Source organism: Ceratotherium simum, chromosome 20, assembly GCF_057802395.1.
Source record: "Ceratotherium simum simum isolate JZ-2026a chromosome 20, ASM5780239v1, whole genome shotgun sequence".
In the NCBI taxonomy this organism is placed as follows: domain Eukaryota; kingdom Metazoa; phylum Chordata; class Mammalia; order Perissodactyla; family Rhinocerotidae; genus Ceratotherium; species Ceratotherium simum.
In genome coordinates this window covers 50518780-50541865 of record NC_141919.1, presented here as the reverse complement: position 1 = coordinate 50541865, position 23086 = coordinate 50518780, and the positions used below count along the sequence as shown (strand labels likewise).

The 23086-nt window shown below is 38.5% G+C and overlaps 1 protein-coding gene across 1 annotated transcript in view; it reads right to left on the bottom strand.

Moving 5' to 3' along the window:
• Nucleotides 1-23086, bottom strand: part of UBE2R2 (ubiquitin conjugating enzyme E2 R2) — a 127248-nt gene that overhangs the window by 4720 nt on the left and 99442 nt on the right. The window contains exons 3-4 of the mRNA XM_004428357.3: nt 14860-14957; nt 1820-1954 (exon numbers count right to left, since the gene is read on the bottom strand). Of these exons, the coding sequence (XP_004428414.2) occupies nt 1820-1954; nt 14860-14957 (233 nt within the window). The remainder of the gene's footprint in view (nt 1-1819; nt 1955-14859; nt 14958-23086) is intronic.

Here is a 23086-nt window from a genome sequence, read left to right as displayed (position 1 = left end):
CGAAATCCTAAATATTTGCAAATCTGTGTTCTCATTCCCATTGCCACGGCCTCAAGTTTAGTTTTCATCTCAGCCTCCATGTTGGTCCCCTGGTCAATTGTATTCTTTCAGAACTCAAATATGATTATCTCTTCCCATCTTAAAATCTTTAAGTCACACCCCATCACCTCTTAAGATTAAGAACCAAACGCCTTATCATGACTTAAGTGTCTTTTAAGACCTGATGCATCTCTTAATTTCCCATTAGTTCCCAAATCAGAATTTACATTCAAGCTACTTATAATTCCCTTCATACGCCATGCTGTTATAGACCTGTGTTTTAGCAAATATGTTTCTCCCTAAAGGGGCTTTTTCCTTCCCCTCTTTACCTGAGAAAGTCTTGGTTATGAGGCATTCTCTCTCCTAGGAACTCCATGGCACTCTATATTCCTTCCACTCTCTCTTGTTTATGCTTCTATAGTTGCAATTATCATATTACATGGTTGCTTGTTTGTTTACAAATGCGTGCTAAGTAAAGTGTGAGCTCCATAAGGAGAAAGACTGTGCCTTAATGACCTAGCAGAATATCTGACACAAAGCTGGTGCATAATAAATGTTGAAAGAATTAAAGAATGAGATAAAGAAACCCTTAAGTTAAGAAATATAAAGAATACAAGTACTATGGGAATATTCACGCATTCTTCACTTAATAAATCCTTTCTTTGAACATCAGGCTCCAATCCTGTTTTACGAAGCATTCCCATCTTTCAATGCTCAGTCCACTCCTGCTCCTCTAAATTTCTACAGGTCCTTACTATTTACACTAATTATCTTCAATCTTTGGTATACCAGTCACCTAGGTGCTGGTAAAACAAAATATGGATGCCCAGATTCTATCTTTGTAATCTCATTAAATGACTACGGAATAGGGATGGGGTCTAAAGATGATTCCAGTGGGCAGAAAACTTTCAGAGCTACTGATCTTTATTATTCAGCTGTCAGATGACATGCATTTCTCTGCGTTTTTGTTTTTTTATATCACATGGTATCATGCTGACTAGATGCATAGAGAACGACTAAAAATTGTATAAATTCTAGTGCTTATTAAACTCCTATGCACAGAATGCGCTGGAACTGTCCTTGGGGCTCATTTTAAGGGTACAAAAATGTAATAGTATTAAAGGGAAGTGAATTTATTGCAATTGAAGTACCAATTCTTGGGCACTGTTATGAAAGCCTTATGTCCAACTCAGGATGTGATCAAGAGCCTAATACCTTCTCCCTTTTTCCCTTTTACATAGATGAAAAAACTAAAGCCTCAGAAAGTTAACTGATAACAGGTCACATGAGGGGTGGCAGAACTAGGAGTAGATTCCAAATCTCTCACCAAGAAGAGGCGTCCAGGGCTCTGTTAAACCACATACTAGCATTGCTGATAATGATGCTGCCCAGAAGATACTTGATGCTATGGTCAAAAAGGCCAATAAACTATGGGGCTTCATTAATAAAAATTTTGAAACAAAAATACCTGGAATGTCTGGAATACCTTGGATGTTTGCTACACTCAATGGACACACTGAAAGTTTAAAACAGTGTCCCTAAAATGATCGGAGGGAGAGCTTGCAAACTTGACTAGTTCAGAACCAGGAAGTTCTGGTTCCCAGGAAACTGGATCTGCTGCAGCATTATCTTCTAGTGTACGCTGCCTCAAAAGGCAAACTCATTAGGCTCAGGCAGAAATCTTCCAAACAATAAATCTACTTGAGAGAAATAGAGTGGACATTTGGTTCTATATGAAGACTTGTAGTAATTAAACAGAAGACAAAACAAAGCACCTTACCTAATGATTTCAGCATATTCTTTGTCCTTTCCTTTACTGTCCCTCCATTTCCTGAACATAACTGAAGCATCCACATTGGCTGGGGAGAAGGTGTTGGGCTCATTAAGCAATGAGATTACACTTAGCAGGATAGTCCTGGAAACAGGAAAAAAGGGTCAGCTACAAATACTCATATTCACAGAATTCAAAAGTATTCTGCTTTAAAGTTTAAGACTATAATATTTGAGACCTTAGAGGAATAGAAATAGTAATATTTGAGACCTTAGAGGAATAGAAATAGAGTATCATAAAATTTTGTTTTCAGTACTCAACTGGCTAGGCCAGGAACAAGCTCCTAACTGTGAGACAAAGCAGAGGAAATCTATGAGTCCAGCATAAAGGTCATGTTGAGGACATAGAATGAATGCTGCAGAAGGCACTGTCTCAACTGGCTACATGTTCCAATCTGCAAAAAGTGGAGGTCTGGAAGCTTTTCAAATAACATATTTTTAAAATTACAAATTAAGTGCAACAGGAAAAAGCAAAAGCAAAAAATATTGAGCTTCAAGACAACCTTTTTGTGGAAGAGGGTAAAAATGATGCTACTCCACACATCCAATTCTTACAGTGGCTGCTTAGAAGATCTGAAAAACAAGTATTACATACAAATGTATTTCTTTTCCATACTTCTAAGGGAAGGAAGACAGAGTTAAGCACAAGAACAGAGGAAAAGCAATAGCCTCGAAATGTAAGAACTAGTCTCTGAATAACAGAAATCTTTATTCAAAAATATTTACTGACAGGGCCGGCCCCGTGATGCAGTGGCTAAGTTCATGCATTCTGCTTCGGGGGCCCAGAGTTCACCAGTCTGGATCCTGGGCATGGACCTACTCACCGCTCATCAAGCCATGCTGAGGCAGCATCCCACATAGAACTAGACGGACCTACAACTAGGATATACAACTATGTACTGGGGGCTTTGGGGAGAAAAAAGGGAAAAAAAAAGATGAAGATTGGCAACAGATGTTAGCTCAGGGCCAATCTTCCTAAATGAAAAAAAAAAATGTACTGAGCACCTACGATGTGCCAGAGGCACTGAGTAAGATGCTAGATGTACAACTGTGAGCAAGTTAGATGCCAACCCTGATCTCCCGAGAGAGCTTATAAGTCATGTGGGAGATATAAACAAGCAATTTTCATCCACAGATAAAAACCAGACACCTTAATCAATCACAGGGAAAAAAAGTTTCTGTTAGATAAAATAATCAAGAAAAGCACAATAGGTTCCAAAAATGTTCCAAATTATTCCCAGGCATTTTTTCCCTAAAAGCTATGTGCGTGTACATAAGGAGAAAAATGGGAGGAAAAATTAAATTTCTCTACCTTTTCTCATTGGTGCGAGGTTACAGATTGTGTTGTTGCAAAAGAGCCTTTTGCTCCTGGCCCCAAGGAAAAAATAAAGGGAGGGAACCAGGCAATTAGATGTTGGATTTGATGAAACCTTTTCCTAAAAAGGGTAAAGAGTTTCTGTTATGTGATTATACAAGATTATGACAAAGGCACTTTCAAAGAAAACTTTCCCATCTAGTTAAAATCCATTTATCACACACTCACCCCCACCTTTCTATTAGGTTAAGAATAACTCCCTGCCCCTCTCCCACCAAGATCTTTCTGGATTTCTTCAGTAATCACATTAAAAAGATTCCAAAGAAACTTATCACTGTCAATAATGGGAAAGGGACTGACATAGCATCCTAGAAGCAAAAGAAAAATGTGGGTAGAAAATTCCAAAAAGCTTGCTTCAGAAGAAAACATATTCAAAATCTGTTAGAAAGATAAGCAGGATAAAGACAAAGTATGGTATAAAGAGAAAAAAATAGCTTTAATGGTCTGGATCAGCACTGTATACTTACATCCTTCTGTGATGATGGAAATGTATAATCTGTGTTATCCAATATGGTAACCACTAGCCACATGTGGCCGTTGAGTACCTTGAAAGGTAGCTTGTGCAACTGAGGAACTGAATTTTTAATATTATTTTATTTTAATTAATTAAAGTTTAAATAGCTACATGTAGTTAGTGGCTACCACATTGGACAACACAGGTCTAGATGAATCATATTAACTGAATTAGGAAATTTTTCCCATGAGTAGTTTTACCAAGTTGATTTTCTTACACCTTATGTTTATTATTAAAATATTATATTGGGAAATACAATTTTAAAAAATGGTGAACCATCCATTTCTATCAAAACAAGAACTCACTTTTTTTTTTTCTGCGAGGAGATCAGCCCTGTGCTAACATCTGCCAATCCTCCTCTTTTTTTTGCTGAGGAAGACTGGCCCTGGGCTAACATCCATGCCTATCTTCCTCCACTTCATATGGGACGCCGCCTCAGCATGGCTTGACAGTCAGCAGTGCATCGGTGCGCGCTCGGGATCCGAACCGGCGAACCCTAGGCTGCCGCAGCGGAGCGCGCGCACTTAACTGCTTGCGCCACCGGGCCGGCCCAAGCACTCACTTCTAATACCATGTACTCCTAAACTGAAGTCCATGATGCTTTCAGAAGCGTTAGGTACTGTAGGAGACTGTGATAACAGTTAACCCAGCATGTTTTCACTTCCTCTCTTCCTCTGGAGAGCAGAATCTTTTTTTGTATGGGGAATCCATTCCACTGGTTCAGGTGGGGTTAATCTCCTTCCCCTACCATCATGCCACACCTTCCTACAAACAACCTACCTACCCACAGCAGTAGACATACCACCAAGTGCTGGCCAAAGGATTCCATCCATCTTGTCATGGTGATGGGTTTGGGACCGGCCCAAGCTGGGCCAGTCAGAACCCTGGTGGGAACTACGATGGTTCTAAACTAATAGCAGAAAGGCAATTAATTTTTATTCTTTTTTTGGTGAGGAGATCAGCCCTGCGCTAACATCTGCCAATCCTCCTCTTTTTTTGCTGAGGAAGACTGGCCCTGGGCTAACATCTGTGCCCATCCTCCTCCACTTTATGTGGGATGCCGCCGCAGCATGGCTTGCCAAGCAGTGTGTTGATGCATGCCCGGGATCCCAACCGGCGAACCCCAGTCCGCCGCAGCAGAGCGCGCGCACTTAACCACCTGTGCCACCAGGCCGGCCCGATTTTTATTCTCGATTGGACTCACAACTGTGAGAATAAGGAAAGCCAAATGGTGAGAGCCTGCCTAATAACAAGGCCAATATAGAGCAAAGCAGAATTGCAGGGCTTTTTCCCCCCTCTAACAAAGATTCCTGATGCAATTCATATACAACATTCTATTCAAATTTCTAACCAGTAGGTTGTAGATGGGTTACAGGGGTAACCCCGTCTACATTCCCATGGCCAATTCCCATGACCTCTACCATTCCCGGAGTGAATATAATTTAATGGGTAAATTATACTTTGATTCCCTCAGGCAGTGGGGTGGATGGGACCTGGGACAACTTGAGCTTCTGGAACAATAACTTCTGGCCAAAGGAGCATCTTCAGTTTACTACATCGTGATCTACAAATACTATCATTTCATCTTTTCTATGTACCATGACTGGAAAAGGTGGAGAAGCAATGTCATATGTAGTTTAAATTGTTTAGCACTTGTACCAAATTAGTTTAACACAGGCGGTATAGCTGTAGCATGGTAAACAACTCTGCAAGGTAAGTATTAATCCCACTTTGTATAGAATGGAAAAGGTAAACTGCTAAGACAATACTAGTAGAATGTACAAAACAGAAATGAATTCTGGAGCTATTCCAATGGTTACTTCTTTTTTTGTGTGTTGCCATCTTTTACTGTTGTTAGTTTCAGTAAGTTTTTAAAAATCTTTATTCACCTATTGTATTTTTTTCAGAAGGAAAAAAAGCAGAAGGTGGAAAAGGTTAAATAGGTTAAAGAAGGGAAAGACAGATCAAATAAATATAACCACGAAAGCTCATTAGAGAGACTGGTTTCCTGCAGATCAGGAACAAAGGAGAAAGGATCAGAAAACAACAACATACACTCTTTCTTATTCTCATTCTGTCCATGTAAGTTCACGGTTCCATATGAAGCTTTGGTTTTTAGCAGCAACATGGACTTACATTTGTCCATTTAGACACTGTGGCACTTGGACATAAATTTCTTGGATTAGCAGAACAGACTCTGAGGGCCATCACCAGACTCTCCGCTCCCACAAAGAATAATTCCACTGCCGTTCTCTACCGTAGGTTTGGAGGAACAGGTCTGGTTGTCCGAATCCAGTGGTGTAATTGTTTAACATGTTACAATAAAGAACAGACCTAATCCAGTAAGAATCTGGGATAAAAATGAGAGGCAGAAAGTTCTGAAGTGTTTTCAGGGTTTTTTTTGGTGAGGAAGATTAGCCCTGTGCTAACATCCGTTGCCAATCCTCCTCTTTTTGCTGAAGAAGATTGCCCTGGACTAACATCTTCGCCCATCTCCCTCTACTTTATATATGGGATGCCTGCCACAGCATGGCTTGATAAGTGGTGGGTAGGTCCATGCCCAGGATCCGAACCTGCAAATCCTGGGCTGCCAAAGCGGAGCACATAAACTTAACTACTATGCCACTGGGCCGGCCCAGAAGTGTTTTCAGTCTATTGCACAATTCTCATGACCACTACCATTCCCGGAATTAGAGATATTCCTAGAAATAACTGTCCTCTCTCCACCCCGACTTTAAGCCAGGGCAAGGGACTATGCTAGGAGTCTATAGGACAAAGGATCTGAGCCAAAATAGAACAATACCAAAAGGAGAAAGGAAGTACACACAAAAGCACTCCACTTTACATAGTCTTCACATTCATATTCCAGATCCTTGTGTCTGCTTCCGAATCTCTGTCAGAGATGATCTGGCTATCTTTTGAATAAAAAGTTTATAAACAAGAAAAACACCAAAAGAAAATGAAGAGCAACTGATCATACACATACACACACACACACACACAGACTAGCAAACAGCAAACCAGCAAGCTGTGAAGTTGTACAGAGCGTAGACATGCTTAAAAAATAACAAAACTAAACAAGTGTTTAAGGGAGACAAGAAATCAGAATTAGATATCTATGACCCAAATGGGTGATATTGTATTTGTCTCTTTTCAACACACAGACAACAGTCAATGAGATAGGTCTGCCCTTTCTCTGTTAGCTACCATGTCACCACAAGTACAGTGTTAGCAGGGAGGGCAGAAAACTGGCCCTAGCACAACAAAGATGACCCGGCTGATGGATCTGCCTGGAAACCAAGCAGGAAAAGTCTGGAATTTTGCAGGATTAAAGATTGGCATTTTTCCTCAAATGTATACACATACTCCCCAGGCAGCATGTGAGGTAGAAAGAGTTCATTCTTAAAAACCTAAACTTACTTGACTCTTAAAACATACAGAGAGATATAGAGAGACTGATTGACTGAGATTCTTAGGTTTTACAGGCCTAGCATAATTGGATGAAAATTGAAGTATGGATAAGTGAAGCCCAGTGCCCGATCCTTCTAGTTTACCTGGGTCCTTTTAATCTCTCATTTACGCTATTTCAAAAGATGGACCAGTAACACCAGAAGATGACCCAGTTAAAACTCAGTCCTCATTACACGTTTTCAAGATGGGAGAGGAATTTAAAGAGGACGTCATAGCAAAGAAGTCTGTTATGACTGGGAAAATGTGGTAGCTTAATGGGTGACATATTACAAACAGTTTTTTTTTATGCTGTTAAAGCAACTAACAAATATAAGAGTTCCTCTTGTGCAGTCCCAGAGCTGCTACTGACTGACGATCCCTGAGAACATGTGGTAGGAATGAGGATCTCAGATAAAATACACAAACACACAAAATCAGAACATTTTAGTTTAAAAAGGAAATTTTAAAAATACACAAAATATGTATCATTTGCACAGAATGCAACTGGCAAGTTGAGTGCAGTGGAACCCAATGTGCAAACATCAAGGGAGCAAATAAATACAGTCATCCCGGCCCAGAACGAGGTTTACAGAAAGGAGCCCTAGGAACAGCAGGGCCATCGCCATTTCCCCTGACCTTGCCTACTCTGCTACCCAATGCTTGTGGTAGTTCCTAGCTCCCTGCCCTTTCAGTGGTTTGTAGAGAAGACTAGACAGGAAAACATTCTACCTTACCCCTGACAGACCCTTCTCCATGAAGGAGTGGGTCCATAAATCTGGTCCCATGCTATATCTTCACAGTAGCAAAGAAAATACTATGTATCCATCCTTCAAAGGAAAGCAGATTCCCAGCAAGAGCACTTTCCTATCCAAGAGCCTGCAGCAGGTATGGCAGGTAGTTCTTGGGATGGTGCCTCAGAGAAAGCAGTTGTGAACTCAACCGCAAGGTCTGAGAGACTCTCTTGAAAGCTCCCACTTGGTTCCGGACAGAGCATGGGTTAAGGCGCATTTTGTTTCTTCCACCAGAAAGCAGCAGCATCGGTGCTTCCTAATCAGAGACATGTGGCAGCATCAGGGGTCCCTATCCTTCCAACTCAACTCTTTGCTGACTAACGCCTATTCCTTAAAACTTTCCAATTCCCTAAGGAACTCTTACCCCCTAAACTTAATCCTGGGCATCTGGGTGTAGGACTGTGGATCCCCTCTTCCATAAAGTATGCTGGCTTCCTCTAAGAAGAGGCAAACTACTGAGGCTTCACTGGACACTAGTTGGCTGACAGCTGATGCTTTGGATCCCTACAATTGTAGCACAGCACTTTTTTCTTGCTTTCCCCTTTGGCCAACTCTCACTACTCACTAGGTCTTGTGATATAAACTGACACAGGCTCTTATAGGTAACTGGAATGACTTAACTCTTCCTCAGGTTACAAAAGCCTTCCATGTACAACTTTATTTTCTGAATATGTTCACTGCGGTGCTGAATGAGAGACTAGTGCAGGTGGTTGTGAGTGAAGATGGAAGCACTTTCGGGCAACAGTGCTATATAGTAGTCCAGACCCTAAAACAGGCTGAGCTGAACCTTAATCCCCCTCTACTGCTGTTGTTACAGCCACCCATCAACTGGATATGGAGCTCAGAACCCTTCGTAGGACAATTTAGAGAATTTAGCAGCAAAGGGATTTCAGGGAAAATCCCTGGCACTTCACATCTTGCCTCTTGATATATTTCAGTGCCATAAATGACCTGTGAGAAATATGTATAATTTACTAGCCTAAGAGGCCCCTTTGCCTCACAACAAATACCACAGAAACAAAGGGAAAGGAACAAGTATTCCACACTCATTATTAGGTAGTGCTTTCCTGACTTTTCAGAGTTCTGGGCACTACCGGGTATTCTAGGCAGACGAGGTTCCACAAGGCATACAAAACATCCTATGTCCCCCTGGAAATTCACAAACACCAAAACCGTCCATTCACTCTCCCACCCCAAGATCAACACATTGAAGGAACATCCAATGATTACATGGAGCTAATAGACAAAAAGGTCCGAGAAGATAACTAATGATTTCCAATACAAATACGTTTTAGAGCCATGTATGAAGATCAAAGGGGCAATCTGAAGATAACTAGCTCTGGCTGTGAAGCCTCTAAACAAAAAAGCATAAAAGCAGGGAAGGCAACCCCTGAGGTGGAGTCCAGGGAATGCTTCTAAATTGGGGCTCAGGTGTGACCTGAGGACCCAGAGACAGAAAAAATGTTGCTGGTACCCAAAGTGCTGAAGGTATTTTTAGATAGGCAAATTAGTATGAAAAGAGTTCCCTGCCTCCAGAGGACTGGATTAAATGAGAAACAGGCCTATCTTAAAAGAAAAAATGTTCATAATATTTTAAGTGGAGACAAGGCAAATAATACAGTCTATGTATGTTTATGCAGGAGAAATAACAGCAAAAATCTTGAATTCCTGGGGGTAATGACAATAGATTACCCATCCAGCCATCAAGAGAATGCAATAATAAAAATCTTGTTTGGGGCTTTGTATCTAAAGAAAGGGGAGGCTTGTTTTCTCGAAGGGGGAGTGGGTGTGGTAAGCATTTGATTCAACATCAACCCCCCAAAATAACAATCACTAATACCTTAGAGCTACCACTTCCTCTAGTCTAGAACTACTACTAGCCCTGAAAAATAAGCAACAAAATCATACTAAAAGGACGACCCTGCATGTTTTGGTCTAATTTTTCAACAAATCTTCCCAAATATTTAACACCTTAAATACACTGTCAGTTTAATTATATTGATAAAATAATGTGTTTCTTTTGAAAGCATGCCAGCCTCTTAGATAATTATGTAGGGTGGAACAGATGAGAAACTGGGTAGCCAAACTTTTCCACAGCAACAATAAACAGCAGAGTAATGCTCATAATATCCTCAAAGAAATAAAGTATGATCCTGAAATCTTATGTCCAAACTGTCATTTGAAGCATAACGGCAAAACACCCATACACACACCCATTCACACAAGTACATAGCATTCTGAACATGTAAGAACTCAGGGAATCTAACATGGCTCCTAGGATCAATTCCTGGAGAAATTACTAATGGACAAATTTCAGCCAATTAATAGATCAAAGGAAGTAAAATAATGGACAGCAAACTGAATTCATTTAACAGTAGGAATAAGAATTTTAAAAACTGGGATTATGTTACAGAACAGTACAGATTATAAATCTTATAACCTTGACAATAAAGAAACAATAATTTTTAAAAGTTAGAAGAATAAGGATGCTGATTTCCTTTTCTTTTATATCTAAGTGTCAGTATATCATTTGATGCTGAAAAATCAACAAATAGATATAAGTAAAGTTAATGGTACAAATAATCAGACACAATTGTGTGATGTGAGAGATGAAGAAGAAGAAATACACTAATTCTGCTAATGATCATAAAAGATCCTGTGTAAAGGACTGGTCTTAAAATGAATATATACACGCCCCTGGGGGTATATGAAGTATCATATCACTTCTCCTTTCTATCCTCCCTTTTACAATTGCCCCTTATGAAAGAAATACATACCTCCCACACATCCCAAATATTCCTATGGTGCACTGCCCAGTGGTGACGAAATGAAATGACAGGGGTACAAAACAAAGAGAAATTTACAAATAGAGCCGACTGTTTTTCCTCCTTCATATATAATTTTGTTAAAAGCGTAGAGTGATGTTAAAAAAAAAAAAAAAAAAGGAGGGGCAGGCCTGGTGGCGCAAGTGGTTAAGTGCACGCACTCTGCTTCGGCGGCCCAGGGTTTGCAGGTTCGGATCCTGGGTGCACAATGATGCATCCCTTGTCCAGCCATGCTGTGGCGGCATTCCATATAAAGTAGAGGAAGATGGGCACGGATGTTAGCTCAGGGCCGATCTTCCTTAGCAAAAAAAGAGGAGGATTGGCATTGGATGTTAGCTCAGGGCTAGTCTTCCTCACAAAAAAAAAAAAAAAAAGGAGTATTTTGGTATGTGATGGAGTATAAAAAATTCAAGTATGTATAAATTGGGGCTGCTGGAACTATATTTTCATTAAAAATGAACTCACTAATCCCATCTCTGATTATTGTTAAGAAATGCATCATCCCTGAGGGAGAGTCCCATTCAAGTCAAGCATAAAGTATAGGGAATATGCGGTGATTCCTTATTTCACACACACAATAAACTTATGGAGAAGCTCTATGCCTGATCTCTCTGAGAATTAGAATTCAGAGGCAGGATGACTGTCAAGGTGAGGTGTATCAACACATTTATTTGAATTAAAAAAGGAGTCATGTTTTTTCTATCTAAAAAACATACTGGCAAGATGTGTTGAAATCCAAAGTATATCTATTTTCTCAACTCTTTCTAAGCATATTGGAATGAACAAGGTATCTAAAAGAATGAGTAACTAGCATACTCAATAGTCAATTAATATGTCTTGAACAGATTCTTGGGTATACACTTCCCAGAAAGCGGTAAGTAAATAACTTGGTAAGAATCCCTGTGCAAGTCAAAGTTTCCAATTCTTTGTTTTTGACAAAAGTGGAGATCCTAATCAAGTTACTAGCTTTCAGATCATTAAAAATAATTAACAAAATGATTGAATAAATAAATAAATGGAGGGAGAATTTTCCTGTGCAGAAAAATTTGAAATAATTTATACAGATATCTCAGCCTCAAGGAGGTATAATTCCCCACTCCTTAGGTGTGGGCTGGCCCTATGACTTCCTTTCTTCCAAACAGTAGAGAATGGAAAGGGGGGAAGGAGTAACTTTACAGTGAGCGGAGAAATCCTAAAAACAGAGTTTCAGCCAGGGGATGAATGTTAACATCAACAATGATAAATCATGCTGACAGCATGTCCCCTTGATATGAAGTAATGAAAACATACTTCACCTCCATGGTCTTCCTCCCCAGTACTGATGACCCCAGTCTAAATCAGAAAAATCCCAAGTGGGGGACATTCTACAAAATACCTGATTAGTACTCCTCAAAATTGTCAAGGTCATCAAAAACAAAGAAAGTCTGAGAAACTGTCACAGTGACCTAAGGGGACATGCCTATTAAATATAACACGGTATCATGCATGGGACCCTGGAGCAGAAAAATGACAGTAGGTAAAAACTAAGGAAAGGTGAAAGAGTATGGACTTTAGTTAATACTAATTTAATAATATTGGTTCACTAATTGTAATAAATGAGCCATACTAACGTTAGTTAATAATAAAGAAAACTGGCAGGTGCAGGGTATATGGGAACTACCTGTACTTTGTTCACAATTTTTCTGAAAATCTAAAATTGTTCTAAAATTGTAAAAGTTATTTAAAAAAATCATTGATTACAAAACCATAATGAGATACCACATCCACTTTCTAGGATGGCTATAATAAAAAACACAGATAATAACAAGTGTTAACAAAGACGTGAACAAACTGGAATTCTCATACACTGCTGGTGGGAATGCACTATTTTTTTTTTTTAATTTTTATTTATTTATTTTTTGCCCCAAAGCCCCAGTAGATAGTTGTATGTCATAGCTGCACAGCCTTCCAGTTGCTGTATGTGGGACACGGCCTCAGCATGGCCGGAGAAGCGGTGCCTCGGTGTGCACCTGGGATCCGAACCCGGGCCGCCAGCAGGGGAGCGCGCGCACTTAACCGCTAAGCCACAGGGCTGGCCCGGAATGTACAATTTAAGGCAGCTCCTCAAAAGGTTAAACACTGAGTTTCTCAAAAAGTTAAACATTGAGTTACCATATGACCCAGCAATTCCACTCCCAGGTATATATCCTAGGAAATGAAAACATATGTACATGTAAAAACTTCTATTAGCAGCCTTATTCATAATAGCCAAAAAGTTGAAACAACCCAAATGTCCATCAACTGATGAAGAGATAAACAAAGTGTGATATAAGCATTGAACGGAATATTATTCAGCCATAAAAAGGAATGAAGTACTGATAGAGGGAATGATGAGAATGAACCTTGAAAACATCATGCTAAGTTAAAGAAGCCAGTCACAAAATACTACATATTGTATGATTCCATTCATATGAAATATCCAGAATAGGTAAATCCACAGAGACAGAAAGTAGACTGGTTTCCTAGGGCTGTGGGTGTAGGGTTGGGGTTGGGGGTTCAAAGGTAATGGAGTATGAATGCTAATAGGTATGAGTTTCTTTAGGAGTGATGAAAATGTTCTAAAATTGATTGTGGTGATGGCTGTACAACTCCGTGAGTATATTAAAAACCAGTGAATTGTACACTTAAAATGGGAGGATTGTATGGTATAGGAATTATATCTCAAAACTTTTTTTTTTTAAAGACTGACAACAGATCACTACGTGATTTTTGTCAAATAACTCAGAAGGAATTAAAAGGATTTAGTTTCACTGCCCTACAAATTCTATTCCATTATCATACGTAAATAAGGTTTCTTAATCATCACATCTAACATATACATATTAGTCTTTGGTCCTTGTGTGTGTGTATATATACACATATATATGCATGTACAGAGATATAGACACAGAGGGACTAATATACATGTTAGTATAAATAAAATGTGTATTATTCATACATATATGTATATGTATGTATATAAAATTGAAGCTGTATTTTGCCTCATTCTAGCAATGTAATAATTATCCATGGATACATAAACTAACTAAAAACAAATGTCTATCTGATTAAAAATGCATTTCTAATAATTATTAAATGTAAAAAGTAAAAGTATATTAAGTGTAACATACGTGCATTGTTTTTAATCAACTTACATTAATAAAATAACTCAATATAGCAATAAGTATAACTAGAGCCTTATTGTCCTAAGCAATTAAAAAACAATTTATATGCAGATTTTTGTTGCAGAAAAATATTATAGGATAAATAATATAAGGCTATGGAACACAGAATTTTCAAGTATTAGGATAAAACTCAGTAGGGGGAGTAAAATGGGAATTCAAACCTAAGGAGAAAAAAACGTATTTTTAACTATTTAAATTTGTGATGTAAAAAATTGCTCTTAAAAACATGCAACAATGTACATAGTTTTTCAAAATTCTTTTAAGGGTTATGTGACCAACCCCCACACATATAGGCTTCTACTCTAAACAAACACATGATTAAACATCTATCTATTTAGATAGATCAATAGGTCTATCAACAGATGGATAATCACAAGAAATATACAAGTCTTTCAAATCTTAAGAATCCATATATATACAAAGGAAAGAAAAAACAACAGATAAAGAAAGTTCTTTTAAAAGTAGTATGTAAAGTCAATTTTGAGTTTATAAAGACTAAGACTTTTCTGCAAAAAGTATAAGAATCCTAGAATAAGGAAGCAACCAATCCAAGCACGGAAGTCATGAGATCCAAAGAAGGAGGATCAAACTTAATGTAAGAGGAAGAATTCAGACTAGAAAATTCTTCCAAGATGAACATAAAGAAATGAGTAACATATGTATTATTGCTCTGTAAATATAACTCTTCAAAATAATGCACACACGCTACTTAAAGCTCTAGTGGAAGACAAAACAACCAAATACAGAAAGGATTCTTTTGTACTTGTTAAAAGGTAATATCCAATCTTAATAACCACCTAAAAACCAGATTATTCCTTATGTAAACCCTTACCTGACATTCTGAGTAGGATTCCACCTTTCCGAGGGCAGTTCTCCACTCTGTGGGTCATCTACAGGTGGATGAAGAATTGAAATGCATACATCTCCATTCTATGAGACACAAATATCACATTCAGTAAACACTCAAAAATATGATGTAAAAAAGGGATATCAGTTCCGCTGAAGTTTCTTTTATTCCTACAAAACTTGTGTTCTTATCATTAGAGGACAAAAACACTTTTATTTTTTCTTCATGTTTGGAATGAACTTTAAAGAAGAATTAAACATTATCTGTATTATAAATATCCATTTTGAGCAATCTCTAAGATATACTTCTTAGTTAAAAAGGAAACAGTATGTCTGTAGCATCATCCTTTTAAAAAAAATCCTTTAAAAACAGAAACAAACATGATAAATCAAGATTCAAGAGTCTTGAGAAGCAACTAAATATCTCCTTATTTTCAGACACCTATACCTAAAGTACATAAAAAGAAACAAAAAAAATTTGACCTTACTTAAAAGCTGCCTAGAGAGATGCTATAACCACCTGTAATATCACCGGTTTTAATAACTACAGTTTATATAAACTGAAAATATGTTCCATAACAACTTAATTATAACTTCCTCAGTATACTGATAGAAGAACTCAACACTATGGTTATAATATTTTGGTTCATAAACTTCAATTATAGGAACTAATCCACAAGTATATTTAGTTTAAGTGAAACATATATGGATTGCCTTCCATATGCAATAGACTGCTATTCAATAGAAAAGACAAGACAAAACTGAGTAGGATATAGTCACCTATCTTTTGATCTAAAATGAAAGATAACATTCAATTTTAAAATTAGAGGTATAACTAAAGTGCAAAAATCTTACATATACAACCCAAATTTAGACTTATACACACACGATACAACTATATCAAGATAATACAATATTTTTAAAAGGAGAATAAAATTTTAATAAAATTAATACCAAACAACACTATATTCTAAAACTCTATTATTGTTAGATGCCATGAGGAAGGTACAAAAGTACAACAGAAACAAGGAGAAACTAAGTATATCTGAACAGAGGACACCTGGGAGGTGGTATGGAAGAAGGACGAAAGGCTAGTGGTTGATGAAGCTTTGAGATGCGCCTTGAATAATGAGTACAATTTTAACAACCCAAGGGAAATTTAGACATGTGTTTACCTGGAGAAATAAACCAAGGATCAAAAATGGTAGAAAAAAATATGCTCAAGTAGTTGCATTTGTTTTGTATTGCCACTGTAACAAATATCCACAAATTTAGTGGCTTAAAATAACACAAATTTATTATTTTACGGTTTTGTAGGTCAAAGTCTGACACCGCCCTCATAGAGCTAAAGTAAATGTGTCGGCAGCAATGCATTCCTTCCTGGAGGCTCTAAGAAAGAATCCCTTTCCCTTGCCCTTTCTAGCTTCTAAAGGCCATCCATATTCCTTTGCTCTTGGCCCCCTTCCTCTAATCCTCAAAGTAAGCAACGCTGCACTTCTCTGGGCCTTTCTTCGAAAGTCATATCTCTTCTCACTCTCACTTTCTGCCTACCTTTTCCACTTTAAAGGACTCTCGTGATTACAATGGCCCACCTGGATAATCCAGGATAATCTGATTTTAAGGTCAACTGATTAGCAACCTTAATTCCTCTTTAACATGTAACCTATCACAGGTTCCAGGGATTAGGATGTGGATACCTCTGAGGAACCATTATTCTACCTACCACAGTAGTGAAGAACCTAGTTTAGGTGAAAAATAGAGCACAAAAATTAGACCAGAGGAGTATGTTATTTTGTTCAGTTTAGTATGGGTATAGATAAAATTTCTGAGAAGTGGAATGACATAAACAGATTTATACTTAGAAATGACATATTAAAAGATGGGCATCTCGGGGCCGGCTCCGTGGCTTAGCAGTTAAGTGCGCGCGCTCTGATGCTGGCGGCCCGGGTTCAGATCCCGGGAGCACCCCGAGGCACCACTTCTCCGTCCAACGTGAGGCTGAGTCCCACGTACAGCAACTAGAAGGATGTGAACCTATGACATACAACTATCTACTGGGGCTTTGGGGGGAAAAAACTGAATAAATAAATTCTTTAAAAAAAAAAAAAAAAAGATGGGCATCTCAACTGATGCAGACAAGCATTTGACAAAACCCAACACTTTTTCATGATAAATACACTCAGAAAATTCAAAATAGAAGGGAACTATTTTAATATGATAAAGGGCATTGATGAAAAATCTACAGCTAACATCATACTCAATGATGAAAGCTTTCCTCATAAGATCAGGAACAAGACAAGGATACCCACTTTCACCACTGCTATTTAACACTATCCTGGAAGTTCTAGGCAGAGCAATTAGACAAGAAAAAGAAAGATAAGGCATACAAATTAGAAAGGAAGAAGTAAAACTATTTCCATTTGCAAATGACAAAATTCCAAAGAATTCACAAGAAAGCTACTAGAGCTAATAAATTGAGCAAAGTTGCAGGATAGAAGATCACTCAAAAATCAGTTTTATTTCCATATACCAGCAATGAATAAGCTAAAAAGGATATTAAGAAAACAATTTCATTTATAATGGTGACTAAAAGAGTAAAATACCTAGGATTGAATCTAACAAAGGAGGTGGAAGACTGACACACAGAAAACTTGTAAACACTGCTCAAAGAAAGTCAAGACAACCTAGATAAACAGAAAAATATCCTGTGTTCACGGGTAGGAAGACAATGTTAAGATGGGAATATTCCCCAATTTGGTCTACAGAGTCAGTGCAATCCCAATCAAAATCCTAGGGCCGGCCCCGTGGCTTAGCGGTTAAGTGCATGTGCTCCGCCGCTGGTGGCCCGGGTTCGGATCCCAGGCGCGCACCGACGCACCACTTCTCCGGCCATGCTGAGGCTGCGTCCCACATACAGCAGCTAGAAGGATGTGCAGCTGTGACATACAACTATCTACTGGGGCTTTGGGGAAAAAAATAAATAAATAAATAAAATTATAAAATCCTAGCTTCTCTTTTTGCAGAAACTGACAAACTGATCCCAAAATTTATATGGAAATTTAAGGGACCCACATAGCCAGAACAATCTTGAAAAAAAAGAATAAAGTTGGAAGACTCACACTTCCTGATTTCAAAACTTACTATAAAGCTACAGTCAACAAGACAGTGTAGGACTGGCATAATGATAAACATACAGATCAATGGAATAGAATCGCAAGTTCATAAATAAACCCATACATTGATGGCCAATTGATTTTTGAAAAGGATGCTAAGTCCATTAAATGGGAAAAGAACAGCCTCTTCAACAAACGATACTGGGACAATTGCATTTCCAAAAGCAAAAGAATAAAGTTGGACTCCTATCTGACACCATATACAAAATTAACTCAAAATGGACCAAACAAACATCTAAGAGCTAAAATCATAAAACACTTAAAAAAAAAACACATAAGGGTAGATCTTCATGATCTTGAATTTGGGAATGGATCCTTAGATATGACACCACAAGCATGAGCAATAAATAAATAAATAAATAAACTAGATTTCAGCAAAACGAAAAACTTTTGTGCAAAGGACATTATCAAGAAAGTGAAAAAAACCCATAGACATAGAAGGAAATATATGCAATTCACATGTCTGATAAGGATTTAATATCCATAATATATAAGGAAATCCTACGACTCAAAGACAAAAAGACAAACCAGCCAATTAAAAAATGGGCAAAGTTACCTGGGCATTTGACTTTTCCACGGCCTCGTTTCTCCAACATAAAAGGGGCTGGATAGATGACATGGGTAGGAGGCCATGTTGGGCATTGGTTAAAGTTGTGGCTCTGTGGACTCCATTCCCAGCTGTGCTACATAACAGCCATGACTGATGGCAAGTCATAGACCCTGTGCAGCCTCAGTTCCCTCCTACTAATCTAGGTGACAAATCCATCTCACAGGGCTGTTGTGCAGGTAAAAGGGCACAGGGGGGCTGGCCTGGTGGCGCAAGCGGTTAAGTGTGCATGCTCCGTTGTGGTGGCCTGGGGTTCGCCGGTTTGGATCCCGGCGCACACCGACAGACCGCTGGTCAAGCCATGCTGTGGCAGCGTCCCATATAAAGTAGAGGAAGATGGGCACAGACGTTAGCCCAGGGCCAGTCTTCCTCAGCAAAAAAAGAGGAGGATTCGCAGATGTTAGCACAGGGCTGATCTCCTCAAAAAAAAAAAAGGGCACAGGGTTTGTAAAGCATTTGACACAATGTTCAGGGCATGGAAATGCTAAATAAATATCAATTATTGTTATAACTATTAAAAAAACAAACAACAAAACTAATTAACAACAACAAAAAAGATGGGCAAAAGATTTGAACAGACATTTCTCCAAAGATACTATATAAATGGCCAATAAGCACAGGAACGGATGCCCAACATCACTGGCCATTAGGGAAATGCAAATCAAAATGACAATGAAATATCACTTCACATCCCCTTAGAATGGCTATACTAAAAACAAAAACAAAAATGGAAAATAACAAGCATGAGTGAGGATGTGGAGAAATTGGAAGCCTCATACATTGCTGGTGGGAATGTGAAATGATTCATCTGCTATAGAATAGTCTAGCAGTTCCTCAAAAAGTAAAACACAGAATCGCCATTTGACCCACAATTCCACTCCTAGGTATATAACCAGAAGAACTGAAAAAGGTACTTAAACAAGTATATGCATACACATGGTCATAGCAGCACCATTCACGTTTCCAAAAGGTGGGCACAGACCAATATCCATCAATAGACGAATGGATAAACAAATTGTGGTCTATCCATACAATGGAATGTTACTCAGCCACAAAGAGGAATGAAGCACTGATACAGGCTACAACATGGATGAACCTCCAAAACATTATGCTAAGTGAAAGCCAGACACAAAAGGTCACATACTGTATGGTTCCATTTATATGAAATACCCAGAATAAAGACATAGAGACAGAACACTGACAGGTGGTTGTCAGAGACCAGGGGAAACAGGAACGGGGAGAAACTTATGGGTAAGGTATTTTACACTAGAGTGATAGAAATGCCTTACAAATAGAGGTGGTAGCTGCACAACACTGGGAATGTACTAAATGCCACTGAATTGTGTCCACTGTAAATGGTTAATTTTATGTATACCAATTTCACCTCAACAAATTATTTTTTTTTAAATTATATTTATTTATTTATTTATTGCCCCAAAGCCCCAGTAGATAGTTGTATGTCACAGCTGCACATCCTTCTAGTTGCTGTATGTGGGACGCGGCCTCAGCATGGCCGGAGAAGCAGTGCGTCGGTGCTCGCCTGGGATCCGAACCTGGGCTGCCAGCAGTGGAGCACGCGCACCCAACCGCTAAGCCACGGGGCTGGCCCTCAATAAATTATTGAAAAAAAAAAGTTGGGGGAAATTCTAAGCCTCCAGAAAGACAGTTCTAAAATGTAAAATGAAGGCTACCTGGACTAGGCCCCATCCAAATCCAATTAAACCGAATCACCAGTATTCTTTATTTTTAACAACTTCTCCACATGATTCTGATATGCAGCCAAATTTGGGCACATCACTGCCTAGAGAAGCCTCTTCCCCACACCTTAAAGTTAGAGAGAATGCAAAAGATCTGTAAATTCATGAATATAATTACATAAATATACATAAAATCCTGCTTGTCACAAATGATTTACAAACCAGAGCCAGGCTCTAGAAAGGACAAATTTGGTGGCCTAAATAGTAGCATGTTCTAAATGGTGGCTAATGTACCTATAGTTAAATCCTTAAGTTATGTATATCCTCATAGAGCAAACTGCTGTCCTAATTTAAATTTTTTAAAGGAAAATAGCAAAATCTAAATCTAAACAAGCACAACATAGAGTTCAAACCTTTTGTGTGTGTGTGTGTGTGTGTGTGTGTGTGTGTGAGGAAGATCAGCCCTGAGCTAACATCCATGCTAATCCTCCTCTTTTTGCTGAGGAAGACCGGCTCTGAGCTAACATCTATTGCCAATCCTCCTCCTTTTTTTTTTTCCCCCCAAAGCCCCAGTAGATAGTTGTATGTCACAGTTGCACATCCTTCTAGTTGCTGTATGTGGGACACGGCCTCAGCATGGCCGAAGAAGCGGTGCGTTGGTGCGCGCCCAGGATCCGAACCCGGGCCTCCAGTAGCGGAGCACGCACACTTAACTGCTAAGCAACGGGGCCGGCCCGAGTTCAAACCTTTAATAATGTGTATTACTAAATCACATTTGGTAGGAAAATTTCAACACCAAATCAGAGCCAAAATCTGGTTTCTGTTGACTTTCTATCTTACTCATTCGGTTCATATAAACCAAGATGAAACTCACACATAGACTTTGGGAGTTCTACAGGAACATTCTACAAAACTTTCCTCAATGTTTTAGAAATAAAAAATATTTTAGCAGTCAATTAATGATGATATTTTAATGATAAAAACAATTAAAAGAAAAAAAATCTAGAGCCAGCCCTGATGGCCCAGTGGTTCAAGTTCAGTGTGCTCCACTTCGGCGGCCCGGGTTCGGTTCCTGGGCACAGAACGATACCATCCATCTGCCAGAAGCCATGCTGTGGCAGCGGCTCACATAGAAAAACTAGATGGACTTACAACTAGAATATACAACTATGTACTGGGGCTTTGGGGAGGGGAAAAACAAAAGAGGAAGATTGGCAACAGATGTTAGCTCAGGGCAAATCTTTTCCAGCAAAAAAAAAAAAAGAAAACAAATATAATTTTACAAGGTACCAAGAGAAGTTATGTCAATTTATCCTAGTAGCTAAAGCAAAAAAAAAAGAGGTTATACATTTCTGATTAGCTGATGAGAAAGCATTCATATTCATTTGAAGAATCTTTAAATGAATTCAAACACAAATGTTTTATTCGGATCCCTTCTTAAAGGCCACTGAGTAAAATTACGTAAATTTTAAATGTTTATCAAATGCATTTAAAAATTAACATAATAAATACAGATAATATAATAAAATCTTAACACAGCACTTAGCACCTTTATGTGAATTAAGATCACAGAGTTCTAGCATGTTGCTTCTGCTGATTTAATAACAATATGGAGGGCCGGCCCAGTGGCTTAGCAGTTAAGTGCGCACGCTCCGCTACTGGCGGCCCGGGTTTGGATCCCAGGCGCGCACCGACGCACTGCTTCTCCGGCCATGCTGAGGCCGCGTCCCACATACAACAACTAGAAGGATGTGCAACTATGACATACAACTATCTACTGGGGCTTTGGGGGGAGGAAAAAAAAGGAGGAGGATTGGCAATAGATGTTAGCTCAGAGCCAGTCTTCCTCAGCAAAAAAAAAGAGGAGGATTAGCATGGATGTTAGCTCAGGGCTGATCTTCCTCACAAAAAAATAAATAAATAAAATAACAATATGGAAACACAGCTTGTCTCAGGTAAAGGGATAGAGAGCAGCTAAGGACAAGCAATATGTTTTAAATCCCCCATTCCACACTTTATTCCAAATAAAGTCTGCAGTTTACTTAATAGTATTGCACCATAATTTTGATAAAATGTACATGGTTGTATAAGATTAACATTGGAGGAAGCTGATTAAAAGGTAAATGAGAACTTTCTGCACTATTTTTTAAACTCAAGTCTAAAATTATTTCAAAATAATTTTTTTAAAGAAGTGGGTTTAAATTTAATATTTTTAGTATGTTTATAACACCTAGACATTGAAATCAAGGCATTTTAATAAAAACTATTCCAAATGTTTTAGAATTTTTAAATTTTATATTTAAAATTTACATGAAATGAGTTTAAGAATAATGAATTTAAGCAGTCTGTCCTAGTCTTGAAAGATCATCAGAGAATGCCATATTACAACTTCATTTGTAATCAATTCTAATAGGATATCTTTGGTTCATTATTTGATGCCTTGGTGGAATAATCATTAAAATAAACTCTCAGCAAATCACAGAAATACCATAGAAGCTCTATGAGATAATTCCACTCAACAGAGAAAAGAATAACATAATCAGAGAAAGAAATGTACGTTAAATGATCAAAGGAGATAAAGCAGAACCAGCTGAGCTACCATTTGTTTTATTATCTAAAAATAATTTTACTGTTATCAAATAAGAAGGGAAGAAGTTATTATAGGGCCGGCCCTGTGGCTTGGTGGTTAAGTGCGCGCGCTGCAATGCTGGTGGCCCGGGTTCGGATCCCGGGTGC